The sequence below is a fragment of the Mesoplodon bidens genome (assembly GCF_964165515.1).
Source record: "Mesoplodon bidens genome assembly, chromosome: 12".
Taxonomy (NCBI): domain Eukaryota; kingdom Metazoa; phylum Chordata; class Mammalia; order Artiodactyla; family Ziphiidae; genus Mesoplodon; species Mesoplodon bidens.
The window spans coordinates 59851195-59878100 of record NC_138168.1 but is presented as its reverse complement, the minus strand read 5'-3'; the positions used below and the strand labels follow the sequence as shown (position 1 = coordinate 59878100).

The 26906-nt window shown below is 35.8% G+C and overlaps 1 protein-coding gene across 4 annotated transcripts in view; it reads left to right on the top strand.

The window, feature by feature from the left end:
• Positions 1-26906, top strand: part of PTPRK (protein tyrosine phosphatase receptor type K) — a 588095-nt gene that overhangs the window by 345610 nt on the left and 215579 nt on the right. For all 4 annotated transcript variants that reach the window (XM_081250577.1, XM_081250575.1, XM_081250574.1 and 1 more), the window contains exon 7: positions 16506-16799. In XM_081250577.1, the coding sequence (XP_081106703.1) occupies positions 16506-16799 (294 nt within the window). The remainder of the gene's footprint in view (positions 1-16505; positions 16800-26906) is intronic.

Sequence of the window (26906 nt, the reverse complement as noted above, 5' to 3'; positions counted from 1 at the left end):
TTTAAAACTCAAACATGGACATACATTTAAAAATATAAGTGTATGGTTTTGGAACAAGAAATGGTATCCTTCAGGTACAACAGGGAGATCTCTCAGCTATCTACTTCTTTAAGTGTGTCATTTTACAAAAATTAATACCAAAGAAGTATGATACTTTTTCCTTCTTTTTATAATACTTAAAATAGTAGGCTTCCTTACCCAATACCTAATTATCTTAAGTTCACTGATAGAGGTACTGTTTACAAGACTCTTTGGTGCCTATGAAAATGTTTGCACATTTTACTTATGTTTGTTTTCTTCCCCCTACCAAATTTTCATTTGATCTGGGTAACGTTGCAGAAGGATGGGAAATTTGAAGTTCACAGAAAGAATATATGAATAGTTTGCATCAGTAGCCATTTCATGCCCTTATTTGTAAAAGGCGTGATATTTATCAAAGTAGAAAAGGGAGGTTTCTTGTCACTTAGTAGCAGCGGCTGTGGAAGAAAGTCCAACCCCTTAGCTGTATAATTGCATTACTTATGGTCTTGACACCCTTTATTTTACTCATAGAAACTTTCCCTAGCTGTGCACTGATGGTTTACAACTTGGACTGCCTTCCAACATTTTATGTTTAGATGATATACTTTATTTTGATATTCTGAATGTCTAGATGCCCCATTATGGTGTGGAAATAGGGGTGGTTGAATGGAATGGAAATAAAAGGTCTCTTGCTGGCTGAGCTGTCACACTAGTGTAAAACGTCCTTGGGCAGGTAACTGTTTACATGGCTAAATATTTTTAAAGTGTCACTATCTTGTTACTTTATCAGATAGGTCTGTAATTATTGCCAGCCTCCTATTTCCATCTGATTATAAAACTAGGTGTGGTTATCTTATTTTTGATGACATTCTGACTAATGGGGATGATTAAAATAATTATTCAGGAGTCCTTGTAATTATGGTGACCACATTGATGGCTCTATTTTAATGGCATTCCCTTTTGTTCATTGTTATACCTGTATACTCTTGAGTTACCCATAAAAACCTGCTTTTATTAGTTCAGAGACTAGGTTCAGAAAGCTGTCCTCTGGTCCTCTGTTCAAATCCCCTGACTCTTTCAAAGTTGCCATCAGGAAGAGTCGATCTAGAGTCACTGACCACATCTGATAAACCCATTTCACATCAAAAGTTCTTGATTTCCTGATTTAATCAAGGGCATCTAACCCCATAGGACACATAATTGTTTTTTGTTTTGTTTAATCTCAGAATTGAGGAAATGTTCTATAATTGCTAATTTGTATCATTTGCTCTTTGAAATGAATATATATTAGGAATCTTTAAACTACAAAACTGACTTGGGTCTGTATTAGCTAATGACAGTTTCTTTGATGTGAAGATTTTGAAAGTCTGAAAATTTATGCTTTTTGAACTGGAAAGCATCCTAAAAATTATGACTATGCTGGAGTTAGTAGTACATTCATAAAGCCTATTATCTAAAGGAGCTATCTTTAGGACTGAAGTCTTATTTAATTGTTTTTACTATGTTATCACAAATTCTCATAAAAAAGTAACTATATCACTTATATACATAGAGGAATATGCCTGTCTAAAAGATGGTCACTCTCTACCTTCCAGAGTCATGTAGAAATAACGGGTAAATGATAGTTTCCTGATTAACTTGGGGTAAATAAAGTATTAGATTTTACATGCCTGGGAACCAGTGTCATTGAATGGAGGGAGTGAATAGTATCTCCTGATTCCATTACTTGACTAAGTCATTACACTAAAGAAAAATAGCCATCTGTTGCTGGCTACATATACACAAAAACTTCATGCATTATTTTGAATTGACTTGGAATAATCACAAAGTACGTATTCATAACAAACATATGCTTATTATGTGTTATATTACAATGAGTCAACACAGAAGAGTATTTAAACCCAACGATCAAGATGGCCAACTTATATTGTGTTTGGTTATAATTAAATTTTGGAAAATTCTTCTAATTTCATAGGTTTAAATTTTTTTTTATTTTGGAATTTAGATTCATGAGATTTTTTTAAATGTTTTTAATCTATATTTGGAAGATTCAGGATATTTTTAAATAATACCTTTTTCTTGGTTATGTTATACGTGTTACATATACATGTATGTAAACATGTATATATGTGTGTATATGTGTGTAGATAGAGAAAGAGAGAAAGAGAAAAAAGAGATTATAATCTAGTTACAGAGATTTTGCAGTGGAGTTTTTCTTTTAATTGCTATCTTTTGATTTAATGGAGTCAGCCATTTTGTCTTTACACATATTAATATAAAATGAATACAAATAGTATTACTCCAAATCCTTTGGCCTATTTAAATTCTAGGCATATTTAACATATTACTGGGACATATATTATTGTTGCCAAACACAGTTCCCCTCCTTTCTCCTACCATATATTTTTTAATGTCTTACCTCATAAAGGTGACTGATGAGATGGTGATGTGATTACCTGTGTATGACCCTAGACTTGAGGGATCCAAACAAAGAGTTGAAGGCTCTCCCAGTTTTACTACTTACCTGATTGTTATTCTTGAAATCAACTGGATGTTCTTTCCCTGGAATGCATGAACAGTTTGAGCTCTGACCAAGCTGAAATGAGGGATTAAACAGCCATAAGAGAAATATTCTGTATTAGTTTATGACTCAATCAATGGATCTATAATTTTCATAATAACATATGTGGTTTCCTGCTGTGCCATATGGATTGTGGTAGTGATGGAGTCTTTTGTAAAGTTGTTGAATTATTACAGTAATTCATAATTCTGAACCAATTCATTGCATAGATACAATTAGAGTACAGTTTGGGGACAAAATGAGATAAAAATGTATAGTTATCTCACAGTTTTATATTACATGGGCTAAAAAGCAAATAAACTTTACTTTTAAAAATCCCTTTTCATATACCCTAAATATGAACCTAACCTTGTTTTAAGTTTCTGCTGGCAGATCTAAAACAGTATGCTGCTGCTGTGCCTTTTTATATCAAGCAGGTAATAAATTTATTGCAGCAGTGTTTTCAAATCAAGATGAATAAAATGCCATGGTAATGTATAGGATATAAAATTCAGTATGCAAAATTTGCAGTTTTGTTGCTGAAATGATTCTTCTTATTTCAGCACTTTAGGCAGCAGGAAAGAGCCATGTCATTGAGATTAAATACTGTAATTCCACAGACCTTGCAGTTAAAAAACAATGAATACATATCACATGGGGACTGAAAGACAAAATAGCTGTTTAATATGAAGAGTGGCATATTTAGTATCAAAATTTTTTCCTACCCTGAATTAAATTTTTGTTCAAGAAACTCAAGTTATTGGTATACATTCTGCTATTATTAGTGCAATTGTATATTTTGATAAAATGATTGATATTTTATGTTCAAATTTGTATATATATATGAAATTTTTCTTCACATGGAAAATCTTTTTTTTTTAAAGTTTAATTGATTTGACTTGACTAAAAGACAAAAAATAATTATTATATGGGTTTGTAACTGTGCCTTTTTTTACAAGCTAGATAAATCATTTGATGCCACTCAGTCACTAAGCAATTGCCTAGAAAGTGTTCCTTTGTTCCAGTCAACTAACTCCTTTAATTAAATAGTAACATTTTGTAGGTGCTGTGTATCATCGTCAGAGCAGTTGGCTAGCTACATGGTTCAGAGCTCAAGGTGGTAAATCTTACATTTTGAGGACTTAATTTCATCATCCAAAAATAAATTAATAGATAAATACACAAAGTTTTACTATTGCCATCTCCAAATTATGGTTCTCACACTGACGTAGCAATCTGTGTTTTCTTGTATGGAATAGACAGAATTTATGTAGATAAATTTTTCTTACAGTGGCATGGATAACTTTTTTTTTCAAGAAAAAAAAAATGTTGAGCCAGCCACTCATTCTGTAATGATATTATTGAACTTAGACACTGTGACAGACACCGAGATTGTAATGGTGAGAAAGTTTTATGAGCACTTTACAGATTTTATTGGAAAATAGAGAAAAAAGAAAAAGCAAGATCACTCGTGGTCTCACAGTTCCCCAATCACTGTTACTAGCTTTTTGGTGTATTTCTTTCCGGTGGTGGTGGTTGGCGGTTTTCCTTCCTTTCTTTCCCTTTCTTTCTTTCTTTCTTTCTTCCTTTCGTTTTCTTTCTTCCTTTCTTTTTCTCTCTCTCTTTCTTTCTTTCTTTCTGTCTTTCTTTTATTAATAGGGATATACCCTTTACTTTTTAAAATGAAAACAAATGACATTTTTTGTATAATCTTCACAACTTGTGTTCTTGAACTGTATGGTGAAATTCTATTGAAAAACCATAATTTGTGTCACCATTTTCCTATTGTAGAATATTTTGATTGCTTAATTTTTTGCTCTTCTAAATATAGATTTAATCATCTCCTTACATTAAATTTCCAGAAGTGGGACTACTTTAGTCTATAAACACGTTTTTATTTCTTGATATATAGTTTTCCAAAAACGTCAGTTTAGCCGTCGATGAGCAAGTTGTATACTCACATGCCCATTTAACTATGCCTCACTGACAATGGTCAAGCCTGTGTAAGTAAATGGTCACATGTTTAGGGTTCACACCCTCTTCAAAATTCTGCTCCAATACTCTTTTGAGAAATAGAAATGTAAGCGATGTAATTTTAGGTATGCATAACCCATGGATTGCTGAGGGGAGATTATTTTTAACATTGTGGTGTTTCTCCAAAGGAGCCTTTGGTATTTTGGACTGGAGGATTCTTCATTATTTGGGACTATCCTGTGCATTTCATGATCAAGTAATCCTGGCCCCAGCCTACTCAAAGCAAGTGACACTCCTCAATCATTTGAACAACTACTGTCAGTGGAAAATCACTGGGAGAGAATGAAGAAAGTCTTGTTTAGATGGACATAATTAATGCTGATAAAAAAACACATAATATAAGCAAACATACATAATATATCATTGAAAAAGGACTTTGTTATTCAATTGCATTTTTCACTTTATTTAAGCTATTTCTGCATACCTATATCTGTAAAATCATGGGTGCTTACTTCATGCTTCTCAGAATTTTTTGTATATGTGAAATTTTGTGAGTGTGGGCAGTGGGGCACAGCACACACTCTTTCCATGGTCTACACCCATGTAATTTTCATGCAGATGATAATAGGTAACAATGGCTCCTTTTGATTGATACTTGGTCTAGGTGCTGGCAAAGGAACCTCAGGTTTAACAACGTCCAAACTTTGTCATATCTTAGCATTAACTTTATTTGACCACTTCAAGCTTATAAGCCACCTGAATGATATGATTTGAAAAAAGTATCTTTCATTGGATTGTTGGATTTAAAAGAATTTTAATATATTAAATAAAATTTTTTGATTTAAAAATCTATCAATGCACAAATGTATAAACATAATTAAAATAGTAATTTATCTGAAAGATGATTTATAGAATTTACTGACTACTTAATTAATAGGAGCAAACATTATGAGATAGTAGCCAAAAGAGTGAAAGGAGAGGTATGTGGCTGCCTAAGGAATTTGTTAGGACTGGAAATCTGAGCTTTCAGAGAGATAACAGATTGAAAATCATGAAAGAACTGTTACTCATCTCATAAATCGGCATTACAGTTTATAAAATGTGGCTGCAGGAGAAACCTTGTTGAATATGTCTGGATATTTTCAAATATATATTTCATGTTTTTGCCTCTAAGGAAAAAATGGAACAAATTATGTTGCCATACATATGATATTAAGTGTGCCAAAACACTGCTTCTAATTATCTATAACCTGCTTTCCATTTCTTATGGGAGAAACGGCCACCTTCCATTCATCAGTGTTATTATTTCAAATTTCTTGAAACACTCAAGTACCATTACATTATATTGTTATCCTTTTGAGGCATAATTTAAGATCATTTAAAATTATTATAGGGTAGCTGATAAATAAATGCTTGAATTATTTAGTACACTGATGTTATTCCTCCTGCTCTCCGTCTCTAATGTTCTTTTCTGTTTACTTGAGCATTTAATATGTGATAAGGAAGAAGATTAAACAACATGAAGCGTGAACTTGTGAATATTATTTTTTAACTGGAACTAGATCAAAATTTTAATGAGAAGAATGATAAAGAAATAGAATAACATTGATTTGAAGTGATCTGTTCATTTAAGTAAACAAATGATAGCAAATAAGAAAATATCTATCTCCAAGGCAAATATTCGAATTTGATTTTTACAGGAATTTTACAGGACATAGTAAGGGAACATTGACTCTTTGTAGCCATTTTGAGTAGTAATTTTTATCATCTCTATTTTCATTTCATTAAAAAAAATAGCAAAAACCAGACAATGTAGTTACATTATTGTCTCTTAATTCCACTGCTCTGAACCTAGACAGGAAATTTTCCTAGGAGAATTATTTTCCTAGCTTCCTACCACCTGGAGAAAAGATGGAGCTGAGATGTCTCCCAGGAGGAAGGATGAGTTCATAGTCCATGTCAGTGATAGGCTGAAAAATGGCACCAAAGATACAAGATCCTAAACTCTGGAACCCATGACTATTACCTTATCTGGAAAAATGGTCTTTGAGGATGTGCTTAAGAGTTTTGAGATGGGAGAGTATCTTGGATTATCCATGTGGACCTTGCATGTAGATATAATCACAAGTATCCTTATAAGTAGAGGGGAGAGATGGATTTGACTACAGAGAGAAGAGGAGAAGGCAGTGTGAACAGTGAAATAGAGATTGCAATGATGTGGCCACAAGACAAGGAATACCAACAGCTAGCAGATATTGGAAAAGGCGAGGAACTGATTCTCCCCTAGAGCCTTTGGAGGAAGTATGTCCTGTTACCACCTTTATTTCGATCCAGTGATACTGATTTGGAACATCTGGCCTCCGGAATCATGAGAGAATAAATTTCTGTTATTTTAAACCTCCACATTTGTGTTAATTTGTTACAGCGGCCTTAGGAGACAAAGGCATTGTCATTGCCTGCTTCTAAAGTGAGAAGGCTAATCTCGAGATACTTTTTTGTCAAGGCTTCTTTGACAAGTAAATAAAACAATTTGGAAGGAGATAGAATTGAGAGGTATTTAATATATGTATTTGGAAAGACAAATGTAGAAGTGTCATTTACTTGATATTTACTTTGTTGAGTGACTTTTTCTAGCTTCATAGCTTCTACATCTGATTTTGCATTTTATTAACTCAATGTTGATAAGTGACACATATGTTTGTAATATAGCATTGTAATAGGAATAATTGGATGAGAATACTCTTTCATAATGACTTACCTTGATTTCAAGACACTTAAAAATTATTTGAAATAAAAAAGACAAAGCAATTTGAATGTATAAGTGCAATTTTATAATAGGTTTAGCTCTAGAATAATGAATATAAGTCATTAATAGAAAGTTAGTTGGTAACATCGGCAAAGTTTATCTTGTATTTTGGGGATTGCATGCTTCAGTTGTTACCTACTGTACATTTGGGATTTATTCACACCACACCTCTGGGTCTGATAGTGTATTAAGTTATGAAGAATATTAATATTGCTGCTGAACAATTACTTGTTCATTTGCTAACTGATTAAAATTCACGCATAATTTATTGAAATGAATAGAGATTTTATAAATAAGCCTCCTTGTTCTCAAGGGCCTAAATACAAAATGCATATGCCAATATGAGGCTACTTTTTACCTCCACCATAAAAATTTAATATGTATAGGTATATTAGTCTCATTAATGCTAGGTTTCACTTATAATCATGCTGTTAGTCAATGTATATGTTTTTAAGCCTCTCTGAACTTTGCCACAGTTCCAAATCTGAGCTACTGCTTTGATTACTGGACTGCTCCTTTTGTTGGCTTGACCATTGTAAGTGAGATGTAAAACTGATCAGAGTGAATTGGTGCCCTTCTTTGGGCCAAGAACCTGATTACATCAAACTCAGTTCTTCATGTACACAAAACACTAGTGTTGAATATTAATTTTCCATTTTAAAATTTATATGCTCTCTGGCAGAGACAAAACAAAACAAAATAGCATCAAATACAGGGCTTGTTGACATATTTAGAAATGTCAAGTCTTTTAAAATTCTTAAAATTATGCCTAGTTTACCAATGAGGAAATTGTAATGCTTAGAAGTTAAATAACAAATTCAAGTTTACTCAGCTATTAGTGTATGCATTTTTTGAAATTAGATCTCTTGACCTTAAATTTCATTTTCTTTTACATGTCATTTCTTTAAAGATAGAAGTGATAGAAGAAATGTTATGCTTTACTTTTTCACTTGTTTCTAATAATATGTTTTGTAGTGCGTTCCCCCTCCTCTCACTTCCATCTTCTGCTCTCCTCTTCTGTTTTCTCATTTTCCATGACAGTGATGTGCAGGGTTTTGATGGGTGAGATTTAACATTCAATATACACTTATTAGGTCAGGTTTCACAATACCCATAAATTTATAGATTAATAACCAAGGCTTGTTATTTATAATTCATTTGACAAATTGTTCTGTCATGTTAAATATCAGACCTCTTCAGGTTATTGTTCAGCTATAATGTGAGTGAGGCATTGCTGCTCTGGGTTAGAACCCCAGTAAGCTGTGAATTTAGCATCATTTCCTACTTAGATTAGTCAGTATATGAGCCATCTGGAATGAAAACAAACATTGCACATATGACGCAGCTCAGTTTATTCGCAAAATACAGATTGCTTCTTAAAATATGTGCAACATTTAGATAGTCTGGGAAGATATTTACATTTTTTCTATTACAGTCATTTCTCTATTCAGTTTCATTTTAGTTTAAAGTTCAGAAAGTATATCAATGTTCTGTTTGTCTACCAAAATTTTGTGAACTTGAAATACAGTTGTTAGACTAGTTGGTAAAACTTCATGATATGAATTGTCTAGCTTTATCTTTCTTTAGCTGATAAATGAAAATTCTAAACTATTTTGGTATTATTTAAACATTTTCTTCTGTAACTTCTCAGTTGAAGTCAGTTGTGATATTGGAAATAATTCACCCTCTACCCAATTTTGACTATGTATTGTTGAAACAATTTTCAAACCATAAGGAAGAGATTTTGTACTTAAAGTTTATAAATCAGGTGTTAAGCACTACTTTTCCATAGAAATAGAAATAATTCTAAATGTAAACAGTTTAAATAGCATGTGAATTATCTTTTTTAATCTTAGCTTTATTTTCGCTTATTTTTTTTTTTCCCTTTGGCTGTGCTATGCAGCATGCGGGATCTTAGTTCCCAGACCAGGGACTGAACCCATGCCCCCTGCAGTGGAAGCACGGAGACGTAACCACTGGACCGCCAGGGAAGTCCTGCTTTAGTTCCACTTTGAACGGGAGCAGTAGTGAAGCACAAGTTCATATAATTTTACTGATAACTGGTTTGAAAGCTGTTGCAATAATGAGCCATGATTTTTGATGGGAGTAACTTTATATTCTTCAAGTGATTTTGGAGAGAAAAAAATTATTTTTTTTTAAATCTAGTATTATTCACTAGATACCACTAGAGCCTGATGCCTCCAGCTCCGTTTTTGTTTCTCAAGATCGATTTGGCTATTGGGGGTCTTTTGTGTTTCCATACAAATTGTGAAGTTTTTTGTTCTACTTCTGTGAAAAATGCCAGTGGTAGTTTGACAGGGATTGCATTGAATCTGTAGATTGCTTTGGGTAGTATAGTCATTTTCACAATGTTGATTCTTGCAATCCAAGAACATGGTATATCTCTCCATCTATTTGTATCATCTTTAATTTCTTTCATCAGTGTCTTACAATTTTCTGCATACAGGTCTTTTGTCTCCTTAGGTAGGTTTATTCCTAGATATTTTATTATTTTTGTTGCAATGGTAAATGGGAGTGTTTTCTTAATTTCACTTTCAGATTTTTCATCATTAGTGTATAGGAATGCAAGAGATTTCTGTGCATTAACTTTGTATCCTGCTACTTTACCAAATTCATTGATTAGCTCTAGTAGTTTTCTGGTAGCATCTTTAGGATTCTCTATGTGTAGTATCATGTCATCTGCAAACAGTGACAGCTTTACTTCTTCTTTTCCAATTTGGCTTCGTTTTATTTCTTTTTCTCTTCTGATTGCTGTGGCTAAAACTTCCAAAACTATGTTGAATAATAGTGGTGAAAGTGGGCAACCTTGTCTTGTTCCTGACCTTAGTGGAAATGGTTTCAGTTTTTCACCATTGAGGATGATGTTAGCCGTGCGTTTGTCATATATGGCCTTTATTATGTTGAGGTAAGTTCCCTCTATGCCTACTTTCTTGAGGGTTTTTATCATAAATGGGTGTTGAATTTTGTGGAAAGCTTTCTCTGCATCTATTGAAATGATCATATGGTTTTTCTCCTTCAGTTTGTTAATATGGTGTATCGCATTGATTGATTTGCATATATTGAAGAATCCTTGCATTCCTGGGATAAACCCCACTTGATCATGGTGTATGATCCTTTTAATGTGCTGTTGTATTGTATTTGTTAGTATTTTGTTGAGGATTTTTGCATCTATGTTCATCAGTGATATTGGCCTGTACTTTTCTTTCTTTGTGACATCTTTGTCTGGTTTCGGTATTAGGGTGATTGTGGCCTCGTAGAATGAGTTTGGGAGCGTTCCTTCCTCTGCTATATTTTGGAAGAGTTTGAGAAGGATAGGTGTTAGCTCTTCTCTAAATGTTTGACAGAATTTGCCTGTGAAGCCATCTGGTCCTGGGGTTTTGTTTGTTGGAAGATTTTTAATCACAGTTCCAATTTCATTACTTGTGATTGGTCAGTTCATATTTTCTATGTCTTCCTGGCTCAGTCTTGCAAGGTTGTGCTTTCCTAAGAATTTGTCCATTTCTTCCAGGTTGTCCATTTTATTGGCATATAGTTGCTTGTAGTAATCTCTCATGATCCTTTGCATTTCTGCAGTGTCAGTTGTTACTTCTCCTTTTTCATTTCTAATTCTATTGACTTGAGTCTTCTCCCTTTTCTTCTTGTTGAGTCGGGCTAGTGGTGTATCAATTTTGTTTATCTTCTCAGAGAAACAGCTTTTAGTTTTATTGATCTTTGCTATTGTTTCCTTCATTTCTTTTTCATTTATTTCGATCTGATCTTTATGAGTTCTTTCCTTCTGCTAACTTTGGGGTTATTTGTTCTTCTTTCCCTAATTGCTTTAGGTGTAAGGTTAGGTTGTTTATTTGAGATGTTTCTTGTTTCTTAAGGTAGGATTGTATTGCTATAAACTTCCCTTTTAAAACTGCTTTTGCTGCGTCTCATAGGTTTGGGGTTGTCGTGTTTTCATTGTCATTTGTTTCTAGGTATTTTATGATTTCCTCTATGATTTCCTCTTTGATTTCTTCTAGGTATTTTATGATTTCCTCTTTGATCTCTTGGTTATTAAGTAGTATATTCTTTAGCCTCCATGTGTTTGTATTTTTTACAGATTTTTTCCTGTAATTGATATCTAACCCCATAGCGTTGTGGTTGGAAAAGAAACTTGATACAATTTCAAGTTTCTTAAATTTACCAAGGCTTGATTTGTGAACCAAGATATGATCTATCCTGGAGAATGTTCCATGGGCACTTGAGAAGAAAGTGTATTCTGTTGTTTTTGGATGGAATGTCCTATAAATACCAATTAAGTCCATGTTGTTTAATGTATCATTTAAAGCTTGTGTTTCCTTATTTATTTTCATTTTGGATGACCTGTCCATTGGTGAAAGTGGGGTTTTAAAGTCCCCTACTATGATTGTATTTCTGTCAATTTCCCCTTTTATGGCTGTTAGCATTTGCCTTATGTATTGAGGTGCTCCTATGTTGGGTGCATAAATATTTACAATTATTATATCTTCTTCTTGGATTGATCCCTTTATCATTAGGTAGTGTCCTTCTTTGTCTCTTGTGATAGTTTTTGTTTTAAAGTCTATTTTATCTGATATGAGAATTGCTACTCCAGCTTTCTTTTGATTTCCATTTGCATGGAATATCTTTTTCCATCCCCTCACTCCAGTCTGTATGTGTTCCTAGATCTGAAGTATGTCTCTTGTAGATAGCATATATACAGGTCTTGTTTTTGTATTCATTCAGCTAGTCTATGTCTTTTGGTTGGAGCATTTAATCCATTTACATTTAAGGTAATTATCGATATGTATGTTCCTATTACCATTTTCTTAATTGTTTTGGGTTTGTTATTATAGGTCTTTTCCTTCTCTTGTGTTTCTTGCCTAGAGAAGTTCCTTCAGCATTTGTTGTAAAGCTGGTTTGATGGTGCTGAATTCTCTTAGCTTTTGCTTGTCTGTAATGGTTTTAATTTCTCCGTCAAATCTGAATGATATCCTTGCTGGGTAATCTGGGTGTAGGTTATTCCCTTTCATCACTTTAAATATGTCCTGCCACTCCCTTCTGGCATGCAGAGTTTTTGCTGAAAGATCAGCTGTTAACCTTATGGGGATTCCCTTGTATGTTATTTGTTGTTTTTCCCTTGCTGCTTTTAATATTTTTTCTTTGTATTTAATTTTTGATAGTTTGATTACTATGTGTCTTGACGTGTTTCTCCTTGGATTTGTCCTGTATGTGACTCTCTGTGCTTCCTGATTAACTATTTCCTTTCCCATATTAGGGAATCTCTTCAACTATTTTCTCAGTCACATTCTTTTTCTCTTCTTCTTCTGGGACCCCTATAATTCGAATGTTGGTGTGTTTCATCTTTTCCCGGAGGTCTCTGAGACTGTCCTCAGTTCTCTTCATTCTTTTTTCTTCTGCTCTGCAGTAGTGATTTCCACTATTTTACCTTCCGGATCACTTATCTGTTCTTCTGCCTCAGTTATTCTATTGATCCCTTCTAGAGAATTTTTAATATCATTTATTGTGCTGTTCATCACTGTTTGTTTGCTCTTTAGTTCTTCTATGTCCTTGTTAAACGTTTCTTGTATTTCCTCCATTCTATTTCCAAGATTTTGGATCATCTTTACTACCATTATTCTGAATTCTTTTTCAGGTAGACTGCCTATTTTCTCTTCATTTGTTAGGTCTGGTGGATTTTTATCTTGCTCCTTCATCTGCTGTGTGATTCTGTCTTCTCATTTTGCTTAACTTACTGTGTTTGGGGTCTCCTTTTTGCAGGCTGCAGGTTCATAGTTCCCGTTGTTTTTCGTTTCTGCCCGCCAGTGGCTAAGGTTGTTTCAGTGAGTTTTGTAGGCTTCCTGGTGGAGGGGACTATTGCCTGTGTTCTGGTGGATGTGGCTGGATCTTGTCTTTCTGGTGGGCAGTTCCATGCCTGGTGGTGTCTTTTGGGGTGACTGTGGCCTTATTATGATTTTAGGCAGCCTCTCTGCTATGGGTGGGGTTGTTTTCATGTCTTGCTAGTTGTTTGGCATAGTGTGTCCAGCAGTGTAGCTTGCTGGTCATTGAGTCGAGCTGGGTCTTGGTGTTGAGACGTAGATCTCTGGGAGATTTTCGCCGTTTGATATTACGTGGAGTTGGGAGGTGTCTTGTGGACCATTGTCCTGAACTTGGTTCTCCCATCTCAGAGGCAGAGGCCTGGCGCCTGGCTGGAGCACCAAGAGCTTGTCATCCACACGGCTTAGAATAAAAGTGAGAAAAAAAAGAAAGAAAGAAGATAGAATAAAATCAAATAAAGTTATGAAAATAAAAAATAATTATTAAAAAAATCTTTTTAAAGTAATAAAAAAAGAAGAAAGGCGAGAGCAACAAACCAAAAAACAAATCCACCAATGATAACTGGCGCTAAAAACTATACTAAAAAACAAAAACAGTGCTTCCGTGGTGGCGCAGTGGTTGAGAGTCCGCCTGCTGATGCAGGGGACGCAGGACGGTGCCTCGGTCCGGGAAGATCCCACATGCCGCGGAGCGGCTGGGCCCGTGAGCCATGGCCGCTGAGCCTGCGCGTCCGGAGCCTGTGCTCCGCAACGGGAGAGGCCACAACAGTGAGAGGCCCGCATACCACGAAAAAGCAAAAACAAAAACGGACCGACAGAACCCTAGGACAAATGGTAAAAGCAAAGCTATACAGACAAAATCACTCACAGAAGCATACACATGCACACTCACAAAAAGAGAAAAAGGGAAATATATATATATCGTTGCTCACAAAGTCCACCTCCTCAATTCGGGATGGTTCGTTGTCTATTCAGGTATTCCACAGATGCAGGGTACATCCAGCTGATTTTGGAGATTTAATCCGCAGCTCCTGAGGATGCTGGGAGAGATTTCCCTTTCTCTTCTTTGTTCGCATAGCTCCTGGGGTTCAGCTTTGGATTTGGACCCACCTCTGCATGTAGGTCGCCTGAGGGCGTGTGTGCTTCTCTCAGACAGGACGGGGATAAAGGAGCAGCTGATTCGGGGGCTCTGGCTCACAGAGGCCGGTGGGAGGAAGGGGTACGGAGTGCAAGGCGAGCCTTCGGCGGCAGAGGCCGGCGTTGCACCAGCGTGAGGAGCGCTGTGTGTTCTCCCGGCGAAGTTGTCCCTGGATCACGGGACCCTGGCAGTGGTGGACTGCACAGGCTCCCGGGAGGGGAGGTGTGGATAGTGACCTGTGCTCGCACACAGGCTTCTTGGTGGCGGCAGCAGCAGCCTTAGCGTCTCATGCCCGTCTCTCGGATCCGCGCTGTTAGCCGCAGCTCGCCCCCGTCTCTGGAGCTCCTTTAAGCGGCGCTCTGAATCCCCTGTCCTCATGCTCCAGGAAACAAGGAGGCAAGAAAAAGTCTTCTCCTGGGATCTGACCTCCGAAGCTGAACCTCAGCTCCCAGACCCTGCCTGCCCCGGCGGGTGAGCAGACAAGCCTCTCGGGCTGGTGAGTGCCGGTCGGCACCTATCCTCTGTGCGGGAATCTCTCCACTTTGCCCTCCGCACACCCTGTTGCTGCGCTCTCCTCCGCGGCTCCGAAGCTTCCCCCCTCCGACACCTGCAGTCTCCGCCCGCGAAGGGCCTTCCTAGTGCGTGGAAACCTTTCCTCCTTCACAGCTCCCTGCCACTGGTGCAGGTCCCGTCCCTATTCTTTTGTCTCTGTTTTTCCTTTTGCCCTACCCAGGTACGTGGCGAGTTTCTTGCCTTTTGGGAAGTCTGAGGTCTTATGCCAGCGTTCAGTAGGTGTTCTGTAGGAGTTGTTCCACGTGTAGATGTATTTCTGATGTATTTGTGGGGAGGAAGGTGATCTCCACGTCTTACTCTTCCGCCATCTTGAAGCTCCTCCCATTTAATAGTTTTTCTGCATATAATTTGCTTTAACTCATTTTAAAAATACCTTCAAAAGAATTTAGGGGGACTTCCCTGGTGGCGCAGTGGTTGAGAGTCCGCCTGCCGATGCAGGGGACACGGGTTCATGCCCCAGTCCGGGAAGATCCCACATGCTGTGGAGCTGCTGGGCCTGTGAGCCATGGCCGCTGAGCCTGCACGTCTGGAGCCTGTGCTCCGCAACGGGAGAGGCCACAGTGGTGAGAGGCCCACGTACCACAAAAAAGAATTTAGGGGGAGTTATCACTTTTTATAGATTAACACTTTCCTTTAAAATCTTTTGGCCTTGCCAATAAATGTTCTTCCAGAGATTCAAAGAAGATCCCACCTGATAGCAATGTACTAATTAGAGACCATATGGACAAGCTAGAGCTATGGGGTCCATAAAATTCAGTATCAAATTTCACCTCATTGTTGTTAAGGGAAAAAATGCTCTAATTCATTATTCATCATTTCCATAAGTTCAAACATTGGTATAATGTTTCCCAGAGTTTCTTTCAAGCAAATTATGTAAGCTATTCAAAATTAAATTAGTGTACCTTAGACATTTGAGTTTAATACTTGATGCATTGCCTTATCACATGCTACTCCCAAAGGCCAGTGATATACAATGATTTGTGATTTTCCTCCATGTAAATTTCATTTTCCTATGCTGAGAGGTGGATGTATGGAAACAAGTCAGCACCAGGCATCAGCCCCTGAGTTCAGCTTTGTTGTGCCTTCTTTTCATTTCATCTGCAGGAAGTCTGCAGAAGTAAAAAGAAAGAAAAAAACAAAACCAGCAAAAACAAAAACAATATTTGGCCATATTTCATGAACGAAATGAGTTATAGCAGTATTAATTAATTTCGAGATTTGTAAAGGTCTTAGTACGCCAAGAATGTCAAAGATCAACTGTACGGTGTTTAGTAGCTAATCAGAGCTATCCATCTCTAAATATTTTCTCTTTATTTCCCTTGGTTACCGTGTCTTTACAAATTTATCTCCCGGAGAGGTATGTTTTTAATAAAAGAAAACTTGTGGTAAAAGGGTCATATTCCATCTGTGAAAGTATTTGCTCTTTAAAAGTACAGTTTCCAGACCACTCCTTCCCAATTTTAAGTATTTATTATGAACTCCTAAATAAATTATTCCTTAGGCCTTTAGACTTCAAGAGATATTACTATATCTATGTACTATAGTCGTTTGGATTTTTAAGTAATGAGATTGCACATTTGTCTCTCCTAGAACCACCAAGACCCATTGCTCCTCCCCAGCTGCTTGGCGTTGGGCCTACATATTTGCTGATTCAGCTAAATGCCAACTCCATCATTGGTGATGGTCCCATCATTCTGAAAGAAGTAGAGTACAGAATGACATCAGGATCCTGGACAGAAACCCATGCAGTCAATGCTCCAACTTATAAATTATGGCATTTGGATCCAGATACTGAATATGAGATCCGTGTTCTACTTACAAGACCTGGTGAAGGCGGGACGGGGCTTCCAGGACCTCCACTCATCACCAGAACCAAATGTGCAGGTAAGACTGAAGAGCCGGACACTGCCAGTGAAGGAATCTAGCATAAGACATATAATATTCATACAATATTAAAAGTACTAATTATTTGGTACATGATTAGTCACACTATTCTAAGAGTTCCAGTTGTAGCCTTAAGTATGTCATAAATTTGACTGATTTAAGGGCAGTGTGAATGTTTCTCTTTTATTTTTCAGTAGTATTATGAATCCACAGTCTTTTCTTGCATGGTAATTTTGCTCGGCTTGCGTATTTAGTCCAAAATCTCTGCTTGATGCAGGTGAATGTATTATATAGAGAGAAAACCTTTACAGTTCAAGCAAATGTTGAATACCTTTCTACTATGTGGAAATTGTCTTCCTCGATCATTTTGTTATGGTCAGTGCAGAGGCCATATCTGATAATACACATAAGAAAAGTTACTCTGAGCCAATCCTCAGTAAGATAACCCTCCTATTCAGAAAATCCTGCTGTTGAGGATTAGTGCAGCAGCTTGGCACCCAGCTGTAAAATACAGAGGCTTTCCTTATGTTTTTAAGCCTTGTATTGCCCTCCTAATGCCTGAAACAGAGTGGTGAAAATAATAGCATATGGAGAAAACACAAAGAAAGAATAAAAAGTGAAATAAAAAGTAATATAAAAGCATACATCCTAGTTCCTTATTGTACGATTGTTATAATGAGAGAAAATGTTAGCTATTTATTAAAATCCACTGAAAAGTTTGTCTAAGTTATTAGAGTATACTTTTAGTGCACTGTTTATTTTATTGTTGAAAATAGTTTAATTTTTTAGTTCAGTTGAAAGAGACATTTTTTATCCATCATGCATTATGTTGAAACACCTACAAAGTTAGTACCTGGGTCTATGCGTCTTGAACATTTATAGATTTAGGTTCTGAAAATTGAAAACTAAGACCATAGGGATCTATGAAAATGTAAATGCCTGTAAAATGTCTTTTGTTTCTTTAACATCTGTTTAGCAGTTACAGTATTCTGTGGCTACCCACCAAGAGTACTGATCTAAGATCAAAGCAAAATCCGTGCAATTACCTAACGTACTGTCATCCCCAAATATTTTTTATTCTGGCTCAATTTTTATATGTTAATATTTATATATTAATTATAAATATTAATATATTTCATATATTAATATTGAAAATTGCTCACCAATAGGAAGCTTAACTGCTCCATCATTAGTCTCAGATGTAGACAATAGAGAGTCTAGTAATTTGCTGATTGGTGTCATACATTTATCCTGTGGTTGAAAAATAGCTTAACCTCAAAAACACTGGGTAAGTCTCCATGGCTCAGCCTAAATCACACAAATTGCTTTTCAAATTTGTTGTACAGCTATGTTTTTTCATTCTAGGTAATGTGACAGCTTATTCTTATTGTAGTAGATGAACTTCCTGAGGGGAAAAGCAATTTAACTCTACAACCTCAACTAGTCAGAGAAATAATTTAAAAAGGAGACAATATGGAAACTGAGAAGTAGCTCACTCTTCCAAAATTAATATCCAATGCTAACATATAAAGATGAATAGTTATGTCCATTTTGCTGAAGATATTGCCTACACATATCTTCTGATAAAATTACCTTTTTCTGCCTACATTTAATCCTTATAAGGTATATACAAATTAAAATAATAAGTATTGATTTACTATTCCAGAGATCTTCCTTGTGACTTTTTGTGCCCTAACTTCTTTCTTTTAAGTATCTCATCTGCCTTCTTATTTTCTTATTTCATCAAAATAGATCCTTAAAAATTCACAGTACCACACAATGTGTTGTTAATATAATGTAATTTTTTAACTTAGGAATTATTTGAAATCGGCTATTGGTGTGAAGGCCAATGGAGATGGCAAATAAATGAAACTGTGGGTTTTTAAAAAATATATCTTTATTGGAGTATAATTGCTTTACAATGTTGTGTTAGTTTCTGTTGTACAACAAAGTGAATCAGCCATATGCATACATATGTCCCCATATCCCCTCCCTCTTGAGCCTCCCTCCCATCCTCCCTATCCCACCCCTCTAGGTCATCACAAAGCATCCAGCTGATCTCCCTGTGCTGTGGAACAGCTTCCCACTAGCCATCCATTTTACATTTGGTAGTGTATATATGTCATTGCTACCCTCTCACTTCATCCCAGTTTCCCCTTCCCTGCTGTGTCCTCAAGTCCGTTCTCTACTCTGTCTTTATTCCTGCCCTCCCACTAGGTTTATCAGTACTGTTTTTTTAGATTCCATATATGTACATTAGCATATGGCATTTCTTTTTCTATTTCTGACTTACTTCACTCTGTATGAATAACTCAATTTTGTTCCTTTTTATGGCTGAGTAATGTATATATGTGCCACATCTTCTTTATGCATAGCAAGATCTTTTTTGACCCACCTCCTAGAGTAATGGAAATAAAATACAAAATAAACAAATGGGACCTAATGAAACTTAAAAGTTTTTGCACAGCAATGGAAACCATAAACTAGGCAAAAAGACAACCCTCAGAATGGGAGAAAATATTTGCAAACGAAGCAGCTGACAAAAGATTAATCTCCAAAATATACAAGCAGCTCATGCAGCTCAATATAAAAAAAAACAAACAACCCAATCCAAAAATGGGCAGAAGACCTAAATAGACATTTCTTCAAAGAAGGCATACAGATTGCCAACGAACACGTGAAAGGGTGCTCAACATCACTAATCATTAGAGAAATGCAGATCAAAACCACAATGAGGTATCACCTCACACCAGTCAGAATTGCCATCATCAAAAAATCTACAAACAGTAAATGCTGGAGAGGGTGTGGAGAAAAGGGAACCCTCCTGCACTGTTGGTGGGAATGTAACTTGATACAGCCTCTATGGAGAACAGTATGGAGGTCCCTTAAAGAACTAAAAATAGAACTACCGTATGACCCAGCAATCCCACTACTGGGCATATACCCTGAGAAAACCATAATTAAAAAAGACACATGCACCCCAATGTTCATTGCAGCACTGTTTACACTGTTTACAATTGTCCATCAACAGATGAATGGATAATGAAATTGTGTTTTAAGGCTAGTTATGCTGTATTAAGTGGATGAAAAGAACATGTTGATGAGCATTGATTTATCCCTATTGAATACTTATGTTCAGAATGCATATTGAGCTGCAGTAAGTAAAAATAGGACTGTAAAGTGAGATATTTTACTTTGAGAATAACCTTATCTGTATGGGAGGGGATAGAGTAAAAATAACTTACACTCATAGCTGCTTTCAAATTTATAAATGTCTTGACATTTTGAAATAATATTGGTCTTTTTTTCTGATATGTTATTTGAGAAACATTTAAGTTGTGGGCTCTGTGGCATAAAATGGTATCAAGCTTGCTCATCTGTAGTTTTACTTCCAAATGTAAAAAGTTTTTTTTAAAACTTTCACATGTGGTGAGTCTTTGTCACATATCTTTATTAATTTATTTATGTCCTCATAAGGTGTGTTTGATGCAGGTTTTACGGCAAAAAAAAAAGTGCTTATAGACTAGATTTCCAGGTACATTGTAGATTGGAGAGAAACTGGTTACTGTTTTATAGGAATGTCTACTAATCTTGCTCTATTATTAGAAAAAGAGGGAAAGCTTATGCAATTATATATTCTATTAATTTTTAAATAATCCTGAAAAGCAGAAGTTGGATATAACTGATAAACATTGCATATCTAAATACAGAGTCAGTAAAGGTTAAATTTATGATGTCCATCCACTTCTCTTCAAGATTCCTTTCCCCAGGTTTAAGATCCCTCAGACCCTACCAACACCAGCATCATCACTAGACTCAGCCTGGTGTTTTATAACAAGAAAATAGAACACAAGTTACGCTATGATATTATCTGATATTTAGTACAAAACTTCTTAGTCTGGGGAAATGATCCCTTTAAGACACCAAACATAACTTTTGGAGAAGTTCCCATCTAATTCTATTAAGTTGTGCAAACTCTGAATACTGGTTCTATAAACCATTCCATTTTAACAAATATTAGGAGAATGTCATGTTGTAGGGTAGTGTTTTACCATTAATATCATCTGGTTGAGTAAATATTTATTGTTTTGAAATAGCTATTTTAATGCATTCTACATGTTAGACCACCAAGAAGCCTTTGAAAATAAGTATAAATTTTTTTAGCTATATGTATGTGTCTGATATCAATTTCACATGAATTTCTTATAAGTAACAAAGGGATGATGATTACTTTCAGTCTCTCAGAAATTCTTATTTTATTTTGGTGTATCACAGAGGAACAATTTTGACTACTAGGGACCTATCAAAGAGTAAATTAGTTACTATTTAGTATCTTAAAAACTCCATTTTAATGTAGTTAAACCCTTGAAATTTTACTTCTGGCAATAGTAAACTTTTTCTTTCTTGGCAGATATCTGTCAATAAATAATTTTACAGCAAGTTAATGAAATGGTTTTATTTATGTATTATTGAGTATATTTGTATTTTAAATGCAAGTATAGATTTTCATAATTCAGTATTGATTGGTACTGCTTTATAATTAATTGGATATTATTATCCCAATTTTGTAGCTGGTGAATCTAAGATTCAGGAAAAGCAAAATAAAAAACAATGATTTGTCTAACCTCAGCCAACTGGGCAACTGGGGCTCACACCCATTTTCTGGAACTTGAAAAGCCTGAATTTTTTCCCCTCTTTCTCCTACTATAGGCGATCTTTCTTTTTTTCCCTCTTTCAGAAGAAGAGTGTAGCCTGAGTAAATGAAAGTATGACGTCTGGGAGGGATGTACATTTTAAAAATTGAATCTTCATGGCTGAATTATTCCTTGAGAAAACATAGCTTAATGTTTGCAACTTCAATTTTATTAAAAGCACAATTGATTAATGTGCTTAACACTCAAGTATACACTCTTAAATATTTTAAACAGTTAAAGAAGTGTAAAAAATATTTTACACTATCCTTTTCTGAAAATGTCCTACCTAGTTGCCAAAGCTATGTCTTTGTTTTCTTTCTGAAGTACATTAAAATCATTTGGTAAGTGCAATTACCTGCTTCAGGGTTACTCAAGTTAGGAGAGGTGGTAATTACAGCCTCTGGTGGCTGTAGCCACCTACACTTGCCTCATGCTTCTCTATGTGCCTGAGGGGTATGATTACTTCGTTGTTAACTTACAGACTGACCCATGTTATTGTTCACATAATGCTTTTTCAGGCATTTTATACATTTTTAAAAAGGTATAAATGTGACATTGTCTTAAATGGGAAGTAATTCAAAAACTCCACTGAACAGTCAAAGAGAAAGAAAGCATACTTGTTTTTTCAGTGTGTCTATTTCCTCTGGGTATACCATCTGGTACAGAAGCTAAGAAAATACAGTTTTCTCTTTCTCTTATTAAATAGAAATAAAATATGCCATCATCAGAAATTGTCTGTATTGCTTGCTTTGGCAATTGCATGTTAAAATTGCTCTTTTAAATTGCCTTCTGCTTCTGGGTAACCCATTGTGGCACTGCTTTATGATTAACTGACATTTTAACAGCATCTCCTTCATAGGGAAAGTCAAGAGTTCAGGGTGTCCAGAACGTAGTATATTTACACAGTTGGGAAAGCTACTCTCTACTCTTATATTGAAGTTCAGTGCTCTTGGCAATTCTCATTGAAAAATGTAGATCTATGAAGCAGTGAAAAAGAGAGTGTCTTATTTTAAACGTAAACGTTTACTAAAACTGCATTTTTTTTCTCTCCTGAGTCTAAAATGGAAGGAAACAAAACAAAACAATACTCAGGCATACACCAGAAACCACTTTTGACTATAGTATCATCAGCAAAGTGGAACCATATATTGATTTTTATTGTGGTCTAAGATAGTTATCAATCACAAAGACTATTTATCATTGAAACTCAGCCTTGCAGTTAAACAAAAAACAAAATAAACAGCTCTGTAAGACTTGGTATGGTTAACAGTATAAGGTTGCCATATGGTTTGATTTCAGTTGAAGGCTTATATCAGTGCTTGTTTTAAAATTTTTTTGAAATTTATTAGTATGATTTTTACGTGGCTTCTTTATTGTTTTTGAGCAAAAATTTTAAAAGGCAATGCTATTGTTATTGAAGTAAAAAAAACTAAATATAAAAAGCCATAAGAAAAGTAATGGAAAACAACAGTTCTTCAATTTTCTTAAAAATCTAAAAGAGTAAAACCCTCTTACAGATTTTTTTTTTCTTTTTTAGTGAGTAATAACCTGATTTTGTTTTTCAGATTCTGTAGGGAATATTTCAGTTTGAAAGACATTTATCTATTCAGAGAAACTTTTATTGGCTTCGCTGTTTGTTAACAGCACTGGGTTAAGTACTAGGTCTCCAAAGTTATACAAGCAGTGCCTTGCACTTAAGTTTCTAGTAGTCTCGAGGGACAGCCCTATAAACAAAGAGTAAAATGCAAAGTGAAAGCACTGAAGCTCTTCCTGTTTTTCAAGAAAGTGTTTCCGAGAAGCTGTCACCAGGAAAAGATGGCTTTTAAACTGGATCTTAAAAATTGACTATGAGTTTTTAAGGCAGAAAGAACAGAAAACAATAAAGAACAGAGGGAACCATATGCTTATCCCAGTTGTTAACATTGCTGATGTTTATTGGATTATGAAACTAGATGGAGCATTGGCTGACTCTGGGCTGTGATAGAACAGAAGCTGCAGGTGGGATGAGGCCAGGGCTAATGTAGCCCAGGCTGCTGTCCTGTTGTTTTTAAGAAGCAGATTGACATTACTGGATTTGCTTTTAGAAAGGTCATCTCTCTGTGGAAGAGGAGTTAGAGCTAAGGAAAGACTGGGAGCAGAAAGACCATGAAATCATGCTTATAATCAAAATATGCTGTCTATTATCTTCACTATAGCATGTCTCTCTTACTGTAGATCAGAAATAGGAAATCTATAAATTCCTGGAAATATTGTCATTTCTAATAATCAAGAAAGTTCCTTTCATTAAAGGGATTTTAAAGATATTTTATAGATGATCTAACTTACTTTATTGTTTGATTTACTTTTCTTTTTCAAATATGTGGGTCAACCAGTGTCCTTAATGTGCATGCAAAATCCATGTTATAATACGTTATTGTAGAGGAGAAAATTATGAAGGATTGGAGAGAAATTCAAGAGCTACTGTGTATTTGATGGGATATTTATTCATTTCATAAATTTTATTGAGGTTGCAGTTGTATACATTGACATGTGAGGATCGTAGAAGATACAACATTAGTAGGACAGACTTCCTACTCTTCAGGAACTGACAGTCTAGAGTTAGAAACCATAATACCAATAAAAGCATAGTAAGTTATATAATAAAAATACAAAGCACTTTGGAACTCCAGAGATGAGAGGGTTAATTTCTGACCCCAAAACCATTTTTCTCAAGCAATATGTTTGAAAACAATATCAACCATTCTTTCCTGAACACAGCTGGATTAACACTTCTGTTAGCCTTATCCCTAGTTCCTTAACTGTGAAATAATGTATAAAACAATGTGCAGCCGGTAATCACCATAAGGATGATTTGTCTTCTCTTTTTCCTTTCTTCTAACACATAGGGAAACTATATGCACAGATGGAGGCATTAAATTGAAAATATAATTCACATCCTAATTTTTTTTATTTTTTTAAAGATTTATTATTTAATTAATTAATGTATTTATTTATTGGCTGCGTCGGGTCTTAGTTGCATCATGCAGGACCTTTGCTGAGGCATGTGGGATCTTTTTCATTCGGCCCGCGGTCCGCTGGGGTTTCTTTCTAGTTGCAGTGCGCCGGCTTCTCTCTAGTTGTGCTGTGCGGGTTTTCTCTTCTCTAGTTGTGGCGCGCAGGCTCCAGGGCGTGTGGGCTCTGTAGTTGTGGCACACGGCCTTTGTTGCTCCGCAGCATATGGGATCCCAATTCCCCCACCAGGGATCGAACCCGCGTCCCCTGCAATGTAAGGCGGATTCTTTACCACTGGTCCACCAGGGAAATCCCTCACATCCTAATTTAAATTATCAAAGTAATTTGTGTGGTTGCTTTTGAATTCTCTGGGGCCCATGGATTATAGCAATGTTATTCTAAATTTCGATGGGGAGACAGATTAATTTATAATATAAGCAACTTCTGTTAAGTCTGCTAACGGTCTATAATGCTAGGAACCCCAGTATAAGAGTCATGAAAGTTGAACAAATATGAAATCCTCTTTCCCACTGCCCCTTTTGTTTTTTGCCTCAGGCATGGGATGTACTGTTAACCATACATACAGTTTATGGCACGTTTTCTAATAGCTGTGTAACTAATTAAATAGAGTTGGGCTGCTTTCAGCTTAAAATTGTCTTCTTTTGACATTTCGCTGCTAGAAAGCATTTGGTAACCAGTAAAAATGACACTTTTAATTTATCCACAGTACTTTACTACATGCTGAGTCTGTTAACAGTATCATTAAGTACTATTTTTATTGGCTTCATTTGTTTTTATTGAATTTTACATATGCAATAAAGCTGACAGGTGAAAATGATTTGAATAACAGCATCAGTTCCATTAAATATCCTGGATACCCCTCTGGTCCTAGGTTTTTATTTGATATTAGGAAGTAGAAATAGCAGTAAAATAATATCTTAATAATGTCTTAAGTGATAATAACATAAGAATATCTGAAGAAGAAAACGACATGGGTAGAATTAAGAAGCTATAGGTCAATCACCTCCTAGAGAAATGGAAATAAAAACAAAAATAAACAAATGCGACCTAATGAAACTTCAAAGCTTTTGCACAGCAAAGGACACCATAAACAAGACCAAAAGACAACCTTCAGAATGGGAGAAAATATTTGCAAATGAAGCAACTGACGAAGGATTAATCTCCAAAATTTACAAGCAGCTCATGCAGCTCAATATCAAAAAAACAAACAACCCACTCTAAAAATGGGCAGAAGACCTAAATAGACATTTCTCCAAAGAAGATATACAGACTGCCAACAAACACATGAAAGAATGCTCAACATCATTAATCGTTAGAGAAATGCAAATCAAAACTACAATGACGTATCACCTCACACCAGTCAGAATGGCCATCATCAAAAAATCTAGAAACAATAAATGCTGGAGAGGGTGTGGAGAAAAGGGAACCCTCTTGCACTGTTGGTGGGAATGTAAATTGATACAGCCACTATGGAGAACCCTATGGAGGTTCCTTAAAAAACTAAAAATAGAACTACCATACGACCCAGCAATCCCACTACTAGGCATATACCCTGAGAGAACCATAATTCAAAAAGAGTCATGTACCAAAATGTTCATTGCAGCTCTATTTACCATAGCCAGGAGATGGAAGCAACCTAAGTGTCCATCAATAGATGAATGGATAAAGAAGATTTGGCACATATATACAATGGAATATTACTCAGCCATAAAAATAAATGAAATTGAGTTATTTGTTGTGAGGCGGATGGACCTAGAGTCTGTCATACAGAGTGAAGTAAGTCAGAAAGAGAAAAAGAAATACCGTATGCTAACACATATATATGGAATCTAAGAAAAAAAAAAGGTCATGAAGAACCTAGGGGCAAGCTAGGAAGAAAGACACAGACCTACTAGAGAATGGACTTGAGGATATGGGGAGGGGGATGGGTAAGCTGTGACAAAGTGAGAGAGTGGCATGGACATATATACACTACCAAACGTAAAATAGATAGCTAGTGGAAAGCAGCCGCATAGCACAGGGAGATCAGCTCAGTGCTTTGTGACCACCTAAAGGGGTGGGATAGGGAAGGTGGGATGGAGGGAGACGCAAGAGGGAAGAGATATGGGAACATATGTATATGTATAACTGATTCACTTTGTTATAAAGCAGAAACTAACACACCATTGTAAAACAATTATACTCCAATAAAGATGTTTTAAAAAAAAAAGAAGCTATGGGTCAAGATATCAAACAGTAAGGGATGTGTTCTGTACGAAGGATGGGCTCAAGAGACTCAGCCTGTGAACTTCAGACCTCTTCAGTGGTGCCATTGTGGTTACACTGGTGCACAGACTTGTCCTTGATTTTCTTCCTTTTTACCCGGAGAATCTACATTTGTCTTCAATTGTCACTGCCTGTT